The sequence below is a fragment of the Natrix helvetica genome (genome assembly GCF_964273705.1).
Source record: "Natrix helvetica genome assembly, chromosome: 4".
NCBI classification, from domain to species: domain Eukaryota; kingdom Metazoa; phylum Chordata; class Lepidosauria; order Squamata; family Natricidae; genus Natrix; species Natrix helvetica.
In genome coordinates, this window is record NC_138550.1 from 159,764,318 (window position 1) to 159,781,964 (window position 17,647).

General features: G+C 45.4%; 1 protein-coding gene across 1 annotated transcript in view; it reads right to left on the reverse strand.

The window, feature by feature from the left end:
* Nucleotides 1-15,164, reverse strand: part of ASAP1 (ArfGAP with SH3 domain, ankyrin repeat and PH domain 1) — a 153,089-nt gene extending 137,925 nt beyond the window's left edge. The window contains exon 1 of the mRNA XM_081949857.1: nt 15,091-15,164. Coding sequence (XP_081805983.1) covers nt 15,091-15,149 — 59 coding nt within the window. The 5' untranslated portion in view covers nt 15,150-15,164. The remainder of the gene's footprint in view (nt 1-15,090) is intronic.
* Between the last annotated feature and the right edge of the window lie 2,483 nt (nt 15,165-17,647).

Consider the following 17,647-nt stretch of genomic DNA (forward strand, 5'->3'; position numbering starts at 1 on the left):
TAACAGCAACTAAGATGATTAAAGGCCTGGAGACTAAAACATATGAAGAATTTGGGTTGCAGGATTTGAGTTTGGCTAGTCTAGAGAAAAGAAGGACTAAGGGGGACATGAGAGCAGTATTCCAGTATTTGAAATACTGCCACAAAGAGAAATGGGTCAATCTATTTTCCAACGAACCAGAGGACAGGACAAGAAACAACGGACGGAAACTAATCAAGGACAGAAGCAACCTGGAATTGAAAAGAAACTTTCTAACAGTGAGGACCATTAACCAATGGAACAGCTTGCCTTCAAACGTTGTGGGTGCTGCATCAGTGGAGGTTTTTTAGAAGAGGCTGGACAGTCACTTGTCTGAAATGGTATATAGGATCTCCTGCTTGAGCAGGGGGCTAGACTAGAAGACCTCTAAGTTGCCTTCCAGCTCTATTCTGATTCTGAGACTCCAGAGTGCAGAGAAGAGCAACAAAGATGATTGGGGGCTGGAGGCTAAAACATATGATATTGAGGGAACTGGGTATGTCTAATTTAATGAAAAGAAGGACTATGGGTGGCATAATAGCATCTTCCAATATCTCAGGGGCTGCCCCAAAGAAGAGGGGGTCAACCTATCCTCCAAAGCAGCTGAAGGCAGGACAAGAAGCAATGGATAGAAACTAATCAAGGAGAGAAGCAACTTAGAACTTAAGAGAAATTTCCTGATGATTACAACAATTAATTGGTGGAATAACTTGCTTGCTAACAGAGGTTGTGGGTACTCCAACACTGGATGTTTTTAGAAGAGATTGGACAACCATTTGCCTGAAATGTTATCGAGGTTCCTGCCTGAGCAGGGGGTTGGTCTAGAAGACCTCCAAGGTCCCTTCCAACTCTGTTATTCTGTTACAGCCAACAAAGACTTAAAAGAAGCATATACACATATTTTGGTGTCGCAAACAGTCTCTGCATGTAGCAAATTCTGCCAGAAGTTTATATAAAGAGTAGTAGAGTACTATGTCAATTTAAGCATTTTTTTTTTTATTTTAGCATTTTTTAACAGCAATCATTTCTGGTACTTGCTTCTAGGAACCATATCCAGAGGCACCTAATGCTGAATACATGAACAGAGAAATCTTCCCCCCCCCCCCTTGACATTAAGTGCCTATTTTAGATACACGTACCAGATGATATGATATCAAAACCAACCAGCAGCTGTAATCTGAAAGAAGTGTTGGTAGACGAGGGGCTGACGAAACAGAGGTTTGGGCTTACAGTTAGAAGCAGAGGTGCAAGAAAACTATTTCGGGAGCTGCGATGTGATTTTAGGGTTTTCAAGTGGTAAATGGGAGTGAAAAAAACTCGTTTAAAATTAAATGATGCTATTAATATGACAGAGGAATGCTCAGTAGCTAAGATGCTGAGCTTGTCGATCAGAAAGGTTGGCAGTTTGGTGGTTCGAATCCCGAGTGGCGCATAACGGAGTGAGCTCCCGTTCCTTGGCCCAGCTTCTGCCAACCTAGCAATTCGAAAGCATGTAAAAATGCAAGGAGAAGAATAGGAACCACCTTTGGTGGGAAGGTAACAGCGTTCTGTGAGCCTTCAGTATCTAGTCATGCTGGCCACATGACCATGGAGACCCCTAGAGTCAGGAACAACTAGCACATATGTGTGAGGGGAACCTTTACCTTTATTAATATGATGAACGAATGATAGCCAAATAAATAAGTGCTTTTGCAAGAGGCATCTGTACTTTGTTTATCTTTGAAGACATTTTGCTTCTCATCCAAGAAGCTTCTTCAGTTCTGACAGTGAGGATGAGAAGCTTCTTCTTGGATGAGGAGCAAAATGTCTTCAAAGGAAAACCGGAAAGTTCAATTGCCTCTAGAAAAAAAGAGCACCTTTTGGGACAACCATGACCTGGATGACTGAGAATCTCCATAGTCAATGGATAGAAACTAACAAGGAGAGAAGCAACCTAGAAGTAAGGATAAATTTCCGAACAGTGAGAGCCATCACGGAATGGAACAGCCTACAGAGGATGTGGGTGCTCCACAGTGGTGAGATTCAAAAAATTTTACTACTGGTTCTGTGGGCATGGCTTTCTGGGCGTGGCAGGGGAAGGATACTGCAAAATCCCCATTCCCTCCCCACTCCAGGGGAAGGATACTGCAAAATCCCCATTCCCTCCCCACTCCAGGGAAAGGATACTGCAAAATCTCCAATCCAACCCCACTCCAGGGGAAGGATACTGCAAAATCCCCATTCCCTCCCCACTCCAGGGGAAGGATACTGCAAAATCTCCAATCCAACCCCACTCCAGGGGAAGGATACTGCAAAATCCCCATTCCCTCCCCACTCCAGGGGAAGGATACTGCAAAATCCCCATTCCCTCCCCACTCCAGGGGAAGGATACTGCAAAATCCCCATTCCCTCCCCACTCCAGGGGAAGGATACTGGAAAATCCCCATTCCCTCCCCACTCCAGGGGAAGGATACTGGAAAATCCCCATCCCCTCCCCACTCCAGGGGAAGGATACTGCAAAATCCCCATTCCCTCCCCACTCCAGGGGAAGGATACTGCAAAATCCCCATTCCCTCCCCACTCCAGGGGAAGGATACTGCAAAATCCCCATTCCCTCCCCACTCCAGGGGAAGGATACTGGAAAATCCCCATCCCCTCCCCACTCCAGGGGAAGGATACTGCAAAATCCCCATTCCCTCCCCACTCCAGGGGAAGGATACTGGAAAATCCCCATCCCCTCCCCACTCCAGGGGAAGGATACTGCAAAATCCCCATTCCCTCCCCACTCCAGGGGAAGGATACTGCAAAATCCCCATTCCCTCCCCACTCCAGGGGAAGGATACTGCAAAATCCCCATTCCCTCCCCACTCCAGGGGAAGGATACTGGAAAATCCCCATCCCCTCCCCACTCCAGGGGAAGGATACTGCAAAATCCCCATTCCCTCCCCACTCCAGGGGAAGGATACTGGAAAATCCCCATTCCCTCCTCACTCCAGGGGAAGGATACTGCAAAATCCCCATTCCCTCCCCACTCCAGGGGAAGGATACTGCAAAATCCCCATTCCCTCTCCACTCCTGAAGGAAGGATACTGCAAAATCCCCATTCCCTCCCCATCCCACTAACCTGCTTTCCAGCTCTGTTTTCCTGTTCAGGGCAACAAAAGAAGTTCAGCTGGGATGCTGGAAGGCGCCAGGGGCGGGGCCAGCCTATTTGCCAGTTCTCCGAACTATTCAAAATTTCCGCTACTAGTTCTCCAGAACATGTCAGAACTGGCTGAATACCACCTCTGGTGCGCCATCACTGGAGGCTTTTAAGAAGAGACTGAACAGTCATTTGTCTGAAATAGTATAGGGCAGTGATGGCAAACCATTTTTGTCTCAGGTGCTAAAAGCATGCACGCATGCGCTAGCATGCTCACACACATACCTACCTGTTCTGACCCCCCTCTTCCCCCGCCAACACAGACACACTCCGAGCCAAAGATACTTCACGATGGTTTATTGTACAGACAGACAGATCCTTGGCAGCAATCCAACACGACTAGACCTTCAGAATCCTCCGGCATTGATACGCAATAGCAGCTATCCAGTCTGCCACGCTCACAAGACTGTACTTCCACAATAGTTCCTGTGTTGACGTCTGCAAAAAGGCGTGTCCACAAGCAGTCCTTTTATAGTCTGGAGAGGAGTCTAATTATGAGCAGCTGAGAGCAATTACCTCCGGTAACTGCGCAATTGCTCCTGACGCCGCTTAGCGCGCCGATAACCAGCATTCAATAACTCACTGCTGATGTCTGACTCGCTGTCCCGTGACTCCTCCCCACTGCTCCAAGGCCTGACATCAGGAGCAGCCCCCCTTTGGCTTTCACCACTGCTCCATGCCTCAGGCGCCTCCTGTTGGCCGACCAGCCTCTCTGATCCCTGCTCGGAGTCAGAACCCTGCCCAGGGTCCTCCACATCCTCCAGAGCCGACTCATAGGGACCCTCGCTGTCGGAGTCTGGTGGCAGTTCCAACGGCTCCTGCCGGGCCACAACACCTACCCCATAATTTAATGCTCCCCAATGCCGCGCACCCTGAGCATGCTGCATGACACGCTGCCCCACGCATATGCGCTTTCTGGGAGCCTAGGAAGGGCAAAAACGGCCTTCCTGCTCACCTGGAGGCCCTCCGGAGGCGGGAAACTGTCCCTTTTCTAACTTCCAGTGGGCCCGGGAGGTCCGTTTTTCGCCCTCCCTAGGCTCCAGAGGCTTTCTAGGAGCCTGGGGAGGGTGAAAAACAGCCCAACATGCAAACCAGAAGTTCGGGAACTGACTTCTGGGTTGCCCATTGGGCTGTGTTTCTCCTTCCGGAGCTTCAGGAGGCTTCTCTGAAGCCTCCAGAGGGCAAAAAACAGCCGAAGCCTCCAGTTTGCATGTTGGGCAGTTTTTCGCCCTTCGGAGGCTTCAGGTCATCATCCGGAGGGTGAAAAATGGCCAAAAATCAAGGCTGAAAATCAGCTGGGCAGTGCACGCATGCATGTGCACTGGAGCTGACAGGGCAACGCCTCATGTGCCCTCAGAAATGGCTCTGCATGCCACCTGTGGCACGCGTGCCATAGGTTCACCATCTCTGGTATAGGGTTTCCTGCTCGAGCTGGGGGTTGGACTAGAAGACCTCCAAGGTCCCTTCCAGCTCTGTTATTCTATGCTCTATGCTTTTCAGAGAATTTATCAAAATCCACTGTCTTGCTGACATTTCTTGGAGGACTGGGAGCTACTGAAGGAACAAAGGAACGTCGCCTAGTGTAGACTCCCTGGGTGACACGCCTTCATCCCTTTGCATTCTCCTCTGTGCCTCAAAAGTATTAAAGGGAACTGATGTTTTGTATTTAAGTGGCAAGATTAAAGGCCTATGAAAATCTGAAAGTTGACTCTTTTAGCAGGTGAGCCTCCCATTTCCAAAGCTGCTTTCAACCATCTGTCTTTAAAAAAAAAAATTCCGGAAGGAAAAAAAAATCCTCAGAAGTTGAAGGGAAGCTGAACCCGGAGCCACAGATGATAAGCTGACTTACTTGCTGATTTAGTTTGGCCTTTGTGTTTTGAAGCCGTCATGCCAGAGCAAGTTACGCTTTAACAAAGGCATTTAAGGCATTCACGATTTGCAAGAACAATAAGCAATAAAGCCCTATACTTTGGAACGGCGGCATTCAGGAAAATGCAGCAAATGAGAAATGCATAAAGAGCCGGAGAGGGCTAGGAGGTGTGTTTGGCAGGGGTGGGAGGAAGATAATGGGATTGCTGGAATTGAGTCGCTTTTCCGTTCTACTTTCTCTGTGCAAAAAGCTGTTGGCAATTGCTAAAATTGTCAAGTGTAAAGAATAATCATAGGATGAAATCATTGACCCTATAACAAAATAACAGAGTAGGAAGGGACCTTGGAGGTTTTCCAGTTCAACCCCCTGCCCGAGCAGGAAACCCTATACCAGCGATGGCGAACCTTTTTTGGCTTGCGTGCCACAAGTGGGGGGAGCGCGGGGGGGGGTCGTGTGCAGGCGTGCCGCACCCATAATGCAATGCGCTTCCCAGTGCACATGCGCGCACAACGCGCCCATTTTTGCATGCTTTTTTCGCCCTCCCCAGGCTCCAGAGGCTTTATAGGAACCTGGGGAGGGCGAAAAGAGCCTCCCCCGGCCCCCGGAGGCCCTCCGGAGGCTTCAGGGAATGTCCGGAGGCTTCCCTGAAGCCTTCGGAGCGCTTAAAACCACCCTCCGAGCAACCCGGAAGTGATTTCCGGGTTGCTCGGATGGTCGTTTTAAGCGCTCTGAAGGCTTCAGGGAAGCCTCGGGACGGTCCCTGAACAGGCACGAGACGTGCGTCTCCATCGCCCGGGCCTGGATCGCCTCCGCCGCGTGGCGCCTTGGGCCCGGCGTCCCTGCGCCGCTCCGCTCAGCCTCTGCGCACTCGCCTGGGCCCGGCCTTCACATCGCTGCCGCCGCCACCGCCACCAGGATGGGCTCGGCCGAAGGGAAGTCCGTCAGGCCTCGGCCGCGCCGCCCTCGCCTCCTCCTCCTCCTCCTCCTCCTCCTCCTCTAGCCGTGCCACGCCAGGCAGGCCGCGCAGCCGCCTCGATCCCGGCCTCAGGTGGCGCCGCGCCGCGCTCAATAGTCGCAACTCGGCTGCCTGCCGCCTTTCCCCTCCTTTGTCTCCCAGCCGGGGTGGCCCGCCGCCGAGTTGCGACTATTGCCGCCGCTGCTGCCGCCGTTCACAGGACCCGCCTCTCACCCTCTTCCTCCAGTCGGCAGGCTCCGACTCGTTCGCTGCCTGCCGGGCCCCGGCGCCGCATTTGAGCCAGAGGGGGAAAGGAGGAGAAGGAGAAGGAGGACAACAAAGCCCCCTTCGCTTTCCCCGTCCCCCCCTTTCGGCTTAATCCTTGCGATGCCCGCGCAAAGCCCCGAGGGGACGGATTCCTGTGCAGGACGCATGGCAGGAAGGCTATAGAGTCCCCCCTCCCTCCGCCGTCCAGACGGTCCCTGAAGCCTTCGGAACGCTTAAAACGACCCTCCGAGCAACCCGGAAGTTGGGGGGGGGCGGGGGAAGCTCTTTTCGCCCTCCCCAGGCTCCTATAAAGCCTCTGGAGCTTGGGGAAGGCGAAAAATAGCTTTTAAAAAGGTGAACTCAGCTGACACGCATGCCATAGGTTCGCCATCACGGCCCTATACCATTTCAGACAAATAGTTGTCCAATCTCTTAAAAAACGTCCAGTGTTGAAGCATTCACAACTTTTGGAGGCAAGTTGTTCCACTGAAGGGCCCTTGGAGGTCTTCTAATCCAGGGGTGTCCAAACTTGGGAACTTTAAGACTTGTGGACTTCAACTCCCAGAATTCCCCAGCCAGCCAGAAGGAGGCTCTGTGTATTTCCAAACAAATGGCTGTCCAACTTCTTCTTAAAAACCTGCAGCGATGGAGCCCTCGTAACTTCTGGAGTCAAGTCGTTCCACTGGTTAATTGTTCACACTGTCAGGAAATTGCTCCTCAGTTCTTGGCTGGTTCTTTCCTTGATGAGTTTCCCTCCATCATCGCTTCTCCTGCCTTCAGGTGCTTTGGAGAATAGGTTGACCTACTCTTCTTTGTGGAAACCCCCCAGATATTGGAATATGATTAGCTGCAGCAAAACTTCCCAAACTGACTACTGTACAGGTAGTCTAATAATAAAGTATAATAAAGCAGTCCTTTACAGACCTTATGATTTTATATATATGTTTGTAAGTGTGTGTGTGTTTGTGTGTGTGTGTGCACACACACACACACACGCAGTAACATTTTCAATCAAAAATCCACTGCCTTTGTTCTGACCTGGACTTCCCAAGATCATGAAGCAGGATCCTTGTCCGGATAAAACCTCTTTTATTTAAGTTAAAGAGAATTCCTCTCCAGCAAAGTCCCGGCAAACAGTCTTTCAAGAGATTTCACAGCTACAGAATTTTATCAGGCTTGGAGAGTTGCCAGGACGACATCTTCCAAACGCCACTCTGTAGCCGACAATACTTGGCAAGAAAACAGGAACAGATCTTCACCCTAATGAATTGAACTAATTGTCTCCTGCAAACTCCCCTCCCCTTTTGCTCCTCTTTTATTCCCTATGGGAGGGGCCATTAACCATCCACCTGTGCTTTTACTCCCGAGTCGGCCCTTGTTCCTTAGCTGTTCCCTTCTCTTGGCAGCTCTGTGCATGCGCACATCGGGAACAGGCTCCAGCTGTTCTTCTGCCCCATTGATCTCTGACTCTGAAGGCAGCTGATAACTGTTGGATTGCCCCATCTCTGCCTCTGATGCAGAGCCCTGGTCAGGGCCTTCCCCAGACTCCAGGACTGGCCCATCTTCCTCCCCAAACTCCTCATTGTCTGAACCTGCCACCAGCTTCACTGGCCGCACCCAGGCCACAACAGCCTTGCTGAAATTTCTTGGAGATCTGGAAGCTATTGAAGAATCAAAGGTATGTAATTTAGCGTAGGTCCTGCACGCTACAGTTGCTTGATGACCATCTGAAGTTAAAGAACAGATGAAAAAAAGGAGACTGACAACCTGGATCCAAAGTTGTGATCCCCCCCCCCTAGTCACATGATCACACTTCTGGCACTTGGCAACGCAGCTGCATTGACTGCCGTTTGTGGTGCCCTGCGGTTTTACAACAGTTTTGCCCCAAACTGCCATTTACTTCTAGTTTTCGGCAAAATTGTGCCGCCGTGAACAATGGGTTCACTTAACAATGGCACGATTGGGTTCACAACTCCCGCATTCGCCTTAACAACCTCCTCAAAAAACATTGCGAAATCGGGTTGGTCACATGACTGCCCCGTTTTACAACCGTTACGACTTGCAACTGTAATGAACAAGGTCCTTTGGGGTTCTAACTTGAGGGCTACCTGTATTGTAATCTATTTATTTTTAGATTTTCCTTTTAAGCACTCTCCCAGGTTTTTTTTAAAATTATTATTATTATTTTTGATGCTTTTGCTTCACAGACTCTCTTCACACTGAGCAAATTCATTTTATTACCAGAAAATGAAAAGCATTGCATTATTTATTTAAGGCGGAGGAAAAATTAATGAAAACAATAATTCCAGAGGTTATGAATAGCTATAGTAAAGCAGCAGATGACAGTCTAATAAAACAGTCCTTTCCAGACCTTATGATTACATATGTATGATTTTCAATCATGTAAATAAAAGAAAAATCTAGGTCAGGAATGGGGATCCTAGTCTGGCATAGTTAGAGATTAAACCAGGTTGGGCAAGGATACTGGACAATAGACAGAAATCTACACCAGTAAATCCCCCCCAATTCCTTTTGGACCCCTCCCCAAAATTGAACTTTAAAAGAGTCCAAAATACTAAAATATTAATGCCTTGGTTTTATAGCAACTACCAGTTGCAACTATCTGAGTGTGGGGATAACTGAATGTTTCAATTAAAATTCTCCCAAGCTTGGATTGCTCACTCTTTTTTAATTAGAAAAAAGCGAGTAAGAATACTTGACTGTTCAATGTGAGAAACAGTTAGAAAAGATTGTCAGAATCTTTTGCTCGTGTGCAGGGCATCTGTGATGACGTCTGGATAGATGGGAGGAGCCTCCTGCTGTTGCCATTACCGGTTCCCCCAAACCCCGGGCGATTCACCAGAATACCACCTCCGGTTGGGGAGCATTAAATTGAGGGAAACATGAGAATTAGGTTCACAAAACCCATGCTTGATTTCCTATTCAATGATGAAATCCTCAGTTATCCTAGCCTACCTCCAAAGATTACTGTGAGAATAAAAGAGAGGAAACATGTACGCTACTCTGATCTTTTAGAATTAGGAATGGAGTAGGGATGGTCTTTGCCTCCTCCAACTCCCTACTGTGAACTTAAGCTCCCAGTAAAAAAAAACTTCCTTTCAGTATTCCGTATGTCAAGAAATTGTAAGTCTTGTGGTGTCACCATAACTGGCAGCATTGCTGATTTTACTCTTCTGGGATGGTAGGTTAATAATGCATCCTATGTAATCTCTCCTGGGTACTTATAAATTCTAGTAATAAATTTCTGTCTAGATTTATTATAATATAAATATAAATGATTCTAGACAAAAGCACGTTTAAACAAATATAGTTAAATGAGAATGATGGTATATTGATGGTATAAAGATTTTCGATTTAAAATGTACAATTCAACATGAATGAAATATAAAGAATGAGTGTAGTAACGCACGAAATTTATTTGTAACCAATCGACATGCTTTCTGGAAGATGCAATGAAGAATGAAAAAAAAAAAAGCATCCTACTTTGAGTTGTTCAACTTTCTCAGTTTGCATATGAGGAAGTTAAGATGTTTATTGCAGGATCGGGGTCGGATGCCGAGACCAGAGATTTAGTCTTCCAAGCTTTCAAACTTGTGCTGGAGCCCATTCTCAAGAGGAACTTCTCTCTACTGGAATGTGTGCTTTGAGCTATTCTATGCATCCTATTATGGGGGTGCAGTGGCTCAGTGGCTAAGATGCTGAGCTTGTCAATCAGAATGTCGGCAATTCAGCGGCTCAAGTCCCTAGCGCCATGTAACGGAGTGAGTTCCCGTGACTTGTCCCAGCTTCTGCCAACCCGACCTCCTCACTGTACGAATCTGCTGCCAGCTCCACAGGCTGCCGGCAGGTCACAACACTTAGAGAGGACGGTAAAGCACTGTGAAGTGGTATGTAAGTCTAAGTGCTATTGCTATTATAAAGTCCATCCTACAAGGCCTCAGTCAGCACCAATGAACTGGGTTGTCAATATTAATCAAGCAACTGTAGAATCCGTGCATGGCTTGTGACTAGTAGGACAGAGGGGGGGAAGAAAGTCCCATGAGAAGATCCAAACTCATTTGTAGCCTCATTTTGTAATGAACAAAGACACACATTCAATTTTGCAGCTACTAAGATTGTTGGACGAGCGGGCGCAAAAGCAGCCAGGGAAATGACTGACGCCTGGGAAACGGGCCCTTGTTATTCAACAGGAGTGGTGAACTACTACCGGCTTCGAAAGCACGTAAGAAATGCAAGTAGAAAAATAGGGACCACGTTTGGTGGGAAGGTAACAGCGTTCTGTGTGCCTTCGGCATTGAGTCATGCCGGCCACATGACCATGGAGACGTCTTCGGACAGCGCTGGCTCTTCGGCTTTGAAACAGAGATGAGCACCACCTCTAGACCCGGAAACAATTAGCACACATCTGTAGGGGAATCTTTACTTTTTTATGCATCCTATTTATGTGGTGCCTAGTTGGGTGTGGTTTCTTACTGGTTGGTAGGAGTGTTCACAGCTGGTTATTAAGTCGTTGGCTGTTGTTTCCTTGTGCTGCCAAGTTCTCTGCTCCTAAGTACTTGATAAGCCGATAGTAGTTCACCACTCCTGTTGAACAACAAGGGCCCGTTTCCCAGGCGTCAGTCATTTCCCTGGCTGCTTTTGCGCCCGCTCGTCCAACAATCTTAGTAGCTGCAAAATTGAATGTGTGTCTTTGTTCATTACAAAATGAGGCTACAAATGAGTTTGGATCTTCTCATGGGACTTTCTTCCCCCCCTCTGTCCTACTAGTCACAAGCCATGCACGGATTCTACAGTTGCTTGATTAATATTGACAACCCAGTTCATTGGTGCTGACTGAGGCCTTGTAGGATGGACTTTATAATAGCAATAGCACTTAGACTTACATACCACTTCACAGTGCTTTACCGTCCTCTCTAAGTGTTGTGACCTGCCGGCAGCCTGTGGAGCTGGCAGCAGATTCGTACAGTGAGGAGATCGGGGAGAAACATGGGCCAGTCTGAAGTTTGGGGAAGGCTCTGATGAGGACTCTGTGTCAGAGGCAGAGATGGGGCCAGGGCCGTCCGACAGTTATCAGCTGCCTTCAAAGTCAGACATCAGTGAGGCAGACCAACAGCTGGAGCCTGTTCCCAGTGTGTGCATGCGCAGAGGTGTCAGATGAAGGGAACAACTAAAGAACAGGGGTCGACTTGGGAGTAAGGCCAGACAATGAATGGCCCCTCCCATAGGAAATAAAAGAGGAGTAAAAGGGGAGTGGAGTTTGCAGGAAACAATTAGTTCGCTAATTGTTTAGTGGCTCTCCAGCCCGTCAGCTCTGCAAGCCAGATAAGATTTGTGACCGTAAATCCTCCTTTGAAAGATTTTGCCAGCTCTGAATGAGCAGAATTCACTGTAAATTAATAAAAGAGTTTTTTGTCGGGACAAGGAGTTTGCTTCATGCTCCTGGGAAGCCTCAGTCAGAACACTAAGAAGTTTACAGAGTCAGCATATTGCCCCCAACAATTTGGATCCTAATACTTGCAATATGGTTTTTGTAGTACTATTGCACTGACTCTAGGGCCAGATTTGGCCATCAGCCAGAAAATTGCCAACAATTAAATGGTCTTATAAAAACAAGCATCTCCCACTTATTAAACCTGAAGCCCACCAGCTGTTTCGCTTTCAACTTTTATAATTCCCAGTAAAGAAGGAGAGGCTACCTTTGAAGCTCTAATCTGCTTTCACTTGCGGTAACCTTGGGATAATATTATCAGTTTATCAAAGGAGGTTGCTACAAAACTAATTTGGATTAAGTGCTTTGATCAGCCAAACTACTCTGCATAAAATTAAGCACTGCTATCAATATTCCTATAGAATTTAGAGATGGGAGTAAATACTGACAGGATAAAATACCCCATCAACATCTCCAGCCCCGGAAAGCTTGGCTTACGACCACAGTGGTTGAGACTCAAAGTTTTGTTGCAAGTGAAGTATTTGGTTGTGAACGTTGCCTCGTTTTATGACCTTTTGTGGCACAGTTGTTAAGTGAATCACTGCAAGTTGCTAAGTTAGTGGCATGGTTGTTAAGCGAATCTTTGCTTCTCCATTGACTTTGCTGGTCAGAAGGTCGCAAAAGGGGATCACGTGACACCCCTCCCCCCCCCGGACACTGCAACCGTCATAAATATGAGTCAGTGGCCAAGCATCGGAATTTTGGTCCCGTGGCCATGGGGATGCTGCAAAGGGTCATAAGTGTGAAAAACGGTCGTCAGTTGCATTTTTCAGTGCTGTCGTAACTTTGAACGGTCATTAAACAAACTGTTGTAAGTCAAGAACTACCTATAAAAGTAATGCTGTAAGATACTACCATTATTATTATTATTATTATTATTATTATTATTATTATTATTATTATTATTATTATTATTATTATTATTATTATTATACGATTGTATCACAGCGGCCAGTTGATTCGCCGGATTTGGCATTGATTACTAGTCGGGCCCCACCCAGGGGCCTAGGACGTCGTAACGTATTTTCGTAATATACGTGCAGATCCAAGCAGTGCAGCTTTTTGCATTTGACTGATGGTGATTTTGTCAAGTTTTAACTGTTTTAAATGTAATTCCAGTGCTTTTGGAATAGCACCCAGTGTGCCGATTATTATTATTATTATTATTATTATTATTATTATTATTATTATTATTATTATTATTATTATTATTATTATTATTATTATTATTATTATACTATTTACCCAATGTGTATCAGATTTTCATTAGGACTGAAAGCAGATGTGTCCCAAATCTTGTTCTCCCCCTGCAGTGTCTTCTTCCTTACCTTATTCACATTTATTTATTTATAAAATTTATACAGTACAATACAATAGCAGAGATGGAAGGGACCTTGGAGGTCTTCTAGTCCAACCCCCTGCCTAGGCAGGAAACCCTATACCCTTTCAGACAAATGGCTATCCAACATCTTCTTAAAGACTTCCAGTGTTGGGGCATTCACAACTTCTGGAGGCAAGCTGTTCCACTGATTAATTGTTCTAACTGTCAGGGAATTTCTCCTCAGTTCTAAATTGCTTCTCTCCTTGATTAGTTTCCACCCATTGCTTCTTGTTCTGCCCTCAGGTGCCTTGGAGAATAGTTTGACTCCCTCTTCTTTGTGGCAACCCCTGAGATATTGGAACATTGCTATCATGTCTCCCCTCGTCCTTCTTTTCATTAAATGAGACATACCCAGTTCCTACAATGTTCCTCATATGTTTTAGCCTCCAGTCCCCTAATCCTCTTTGTTGCTCTTCTCTGCACTCTTTCTAGAGTCTCCACATCTTTTCTACATCGTGGTGACCAAAACTGAATGCAGTATTTATAGGCTGCTCATCTTATCTTGAAGCAATTCCGGGCGGCTTATATACAGAAGCATTACATATTCACATACAGAAAACCTTCAATAAGATTCTGGAGAAAGAACAGAGCAGGATCAGCCACATCAATTGTGCCACAACTTATTGCTCCAATATATTATATACTAGCCGATAACCAGGCATTATCCGGGTATTTATTTATAGGGGGAAAATGTCCGTACCAAATATAATTTCTAATGTTGGATTTCCCCCCTTACCAGAGTACTTGTGGAGTACTGTGAAGCCATTACCATGGCAACTCCACTGTGCTGTACAGTAGAAGCCATTTAAGGCACAACAGGCTGTATCTTAACAGAACACCCCCACCACTCCCAAGGGATGTTGGGGGGTTTCTTACCCCACAGTATTTCTCCAGAGAGTAAGTCATCTGTGTACCAAGTTTGGTTGAAATTGCTCGAGGCGTTCCAGAGATGCTGGAACACACACACACACACACACACACACACACACACACACACACAAACACACACACAGTGTGTGTGTAGTCCTTGGTTTATGACCGGAATTGAGATCAGAACTATTGATAAACGAGGTGGTCATTAAGTTGTGCCCAATTTTCCACCCTTTTTTGCTGCGGTTATTAAGCAAATCTCCACAGTCATTAAGTGAAACACATGGTCATTAAGCAAATCCGGCTTCATCTCCACTGCCTTTGCTTGTTGGAAGTGAGCTGGGAAGGTTTCAAACATTGCAACTGTTCTAAGTACATCCTGGTTTGCCAAGTACCTGAATTTTGGTCATGACTACGGGATGCTGCAATGTCCATAAAACTAGACATAAATCACTTTTTCCCCCCAGTGTCATCATAATTTTGAACGGTTGTTAAACAAATGATTGTAAGTCGAGATTTACCGCATGTGAAAAGGCCACGAACCTCACTCATTGTCAAGGATTTCCATCTTATTTCCCTGTTTATTAAATGGCCATCATAGCCACTTTTATAGAGATCAGGAAATATTATCTCTTTTCTTTTTGTTATTGTATTTGCATCCCATCTTTCTCTGTTCAAATGACATTGGCTGCCTGTGTGTGTGTGTGTTTCTTTTCTCTGTTCATGGGTCATTGTGCTTATTTTTTTTATTATCTCAATCAAAACAAGACCAGTGTTTTATCAATGAATGCAGCAAGGATCAAACATCAAGTTTAGCATTAAAAAAAAACACCGATATGATTTTTTTAAAAATAGGATATTAAAATCTCCAAAAGTAGAGCAAGGGAAGAGACAGATTTTCCAAAATTGCAGAACCGTTTCTCAAAAAGCCACAATTTTATAACTCCTAACAACAGACAGGAGTCTTCAACGCAACGTTACATTTCAGAAGATTTCACCAAGCTGTTTTTTTTTTTTGGCTTAAAATACTGTTTCTTACCGATTCCATAATGAATCTCTTGAGGAGAAGCTGGACAATCTGGAAGCTGAAGATCTCATGTCTCAACCCAAGAAAATTACCTACAGAAGTTTGAGGGGCGAGGGAGGGAAAAGAAGGATACGCTAATTAAAATCAAAGAGAATAGATCCATGAAAAGGCATACTTATTAAGCACACCTATGCACTCTTTTCTCAATAGCTCACTTCATACTCGAACAAGCAAAAACAATGTCTACAGTTACAAGATATAATTCCCACAGGAACTGCCGCCAAGTCATTTGACATTAAAAAAAAATTGTTCTGAAGTAAACAATTAAACTTCTTGTACTGTAGTTGACACAGCAATTTTGTCTTTATCTCTGTGTGGCAGAAACTGTTCAAACTATAACCATTTCATCCCACATCCCAGCTGATTAAGGAAATTCTTCCTGTAACTATCCCTTGAGAAGAAGAAAAAAAGAAATGCGCACTAAACCCTTATGTCCATATTAATAAAATCTTGCTCCTGCATTTCCATAATATAGCTTGACCAAATAAATAAACTCTCATTACATCTTAACACAATGACCAGGCTAAGGCAGTGATAAAGATAAATAAGTAAATAAATTGCTAGTCAATTTGAGGTAAGCATTCATACCACCATAACACCTTTAAGGTCAGATTCACACATAATGCTAAATCATAAATCACATTTAATTTTATTTGGTCACCGCAGAGTAGTTGATAACCTAATTTACATTATTCGTTCATAATCACAAATACAGCCATATATATTTTATATGCCTTTTATGTAACTATTTATATCTCCCTACACTTTTTTTTGCAACACTTATATACCCATGTCTTCTTTAATGGACTGTATTCTTCCACCATGCCTTACAATACAATACAATAGTAGAGTTGGAAGGGACCTTGGAGGTCTTCTAGTCCAACCCCCTGCCTAGGCTGGAAACCCTATACCATTTCAGACAAATGGCTATCCAGTATCTTCTTAAAGACTTCCAGTGTTGGGGCATTCACAACTTCTAGAGGCAAGCTGTTCCACTGATTCATTGTTCTTTTAATTAATTGTACTGGTCTAGGACCATAATAAAGATTGGTTACATTTCATTTAATTTTCTTTTTGTCAAAGTCTAGGTTCATATGTCAGTGTACGTCAAAACCAGTACAACAGAAGCACTGCTTAGTCTAATTCTTTAATCCAAGCCATGATGTCATGTGTTTCTTTTCATTGCCAAGAGAAAACAGGAAAAAAAAAAACCTTTAAGAATAGAAATACAACCCTGTTGTTCAAACTGAGGGCCAATCTGGGTCAGGATTCTGCATCATAATTATGACACAGGTACCAACAGGAAGCCCTCAAGCATGGCATTCGGTCCATTCTGCCTTAATATTAAGAGATTTTTGTAGGCGTTGTGTTAGTAGACGTCTATTGCTTATGCCTTTATTGGAAGTAAATGTTGTGGCCCACAGAGGGGGCAGCAGATTCGGACTGTGAGGAGGTTGGGGAAGAACATGGGCCAGTCCTGGAGTCTGGGGAAGGCTTGGATGAGGGCTCTGCAACGGAGGTAGAGAGGGGACCAAGGCCATCTGGTAGTTATTTGCTGCCTCCAGAGCCTCCTGAGTCTTACATCAGCGAGGCAGAAGAACAGCGGGAGCCTGTTCCCAGTGTGCACATGCGCAGAGCTGCCAGAAGGCAAGAGCAATTAAGAAAACAGGGTCGACTTGGGAGATGATTGGCCCCTCCCATAAGACATAAAAGAAGAGCAAATGGGACGTGAGCTTTTGCAGGAAGCAATTAGTTCATCTGGCCGATTCAAGCTTTGAAAAGTTCTGTTTGACTGTGCTAAGTTTGGCCTTGCTCTGCATTTGGCAATTAGGTCTCTGGCTGCATTCCAAGGAAGATAAGGTGGGTGTTTATTAACATTCCCCTCAAAGACTGTGGCAACTCGAGCAGACCTCTGTTGGAATCTTCACAGACTGTTTGTGAAGCCTTGCAGGCTATGAATGACCATAATTCACAGCCGTATAAATAAAAGAGGGTTTTTGGGACTAGGATTGTGTTTTATGCTTTGTCAGGAACAAAATCCAGCTGGGTGACTTTGGGTCAATCACCAGGGGATTGAAATTTATAGTTCCGTTTTAGGCATGAAAGCCGGCTGGGTGACTTGGGCTATTCACTCTCTCTCAGTCCATCCCACCTCACAAGGTTGCTGTTATGAGGAAAACAAGAGAGGAAGGAAGATTATGTTCACCGCTTTGAGTTATTTATAAAAATAATAGAAGTAGGGGGGAAATCTAAAATAATTTTTTTAAAAAAATAAACAATGATTTTATTTTGAATGAGGTACTTGGGAGCTCATGAATTTTTGTCATTTTTGCATTTATTTACAAATACATTGGGCAGAGTGGACTCGGTACATCTTATGGAACAGGTTGTATTAGTTCTTCACCAAACTATTTAGATCAGGGGTGTCAAACTCAAGGCCCAGGAGCTAGATCCGGTCCATGGGATGCTTAGATCTGGCCCGTGGGGGGCACCCTGGAGACAGCGAAGG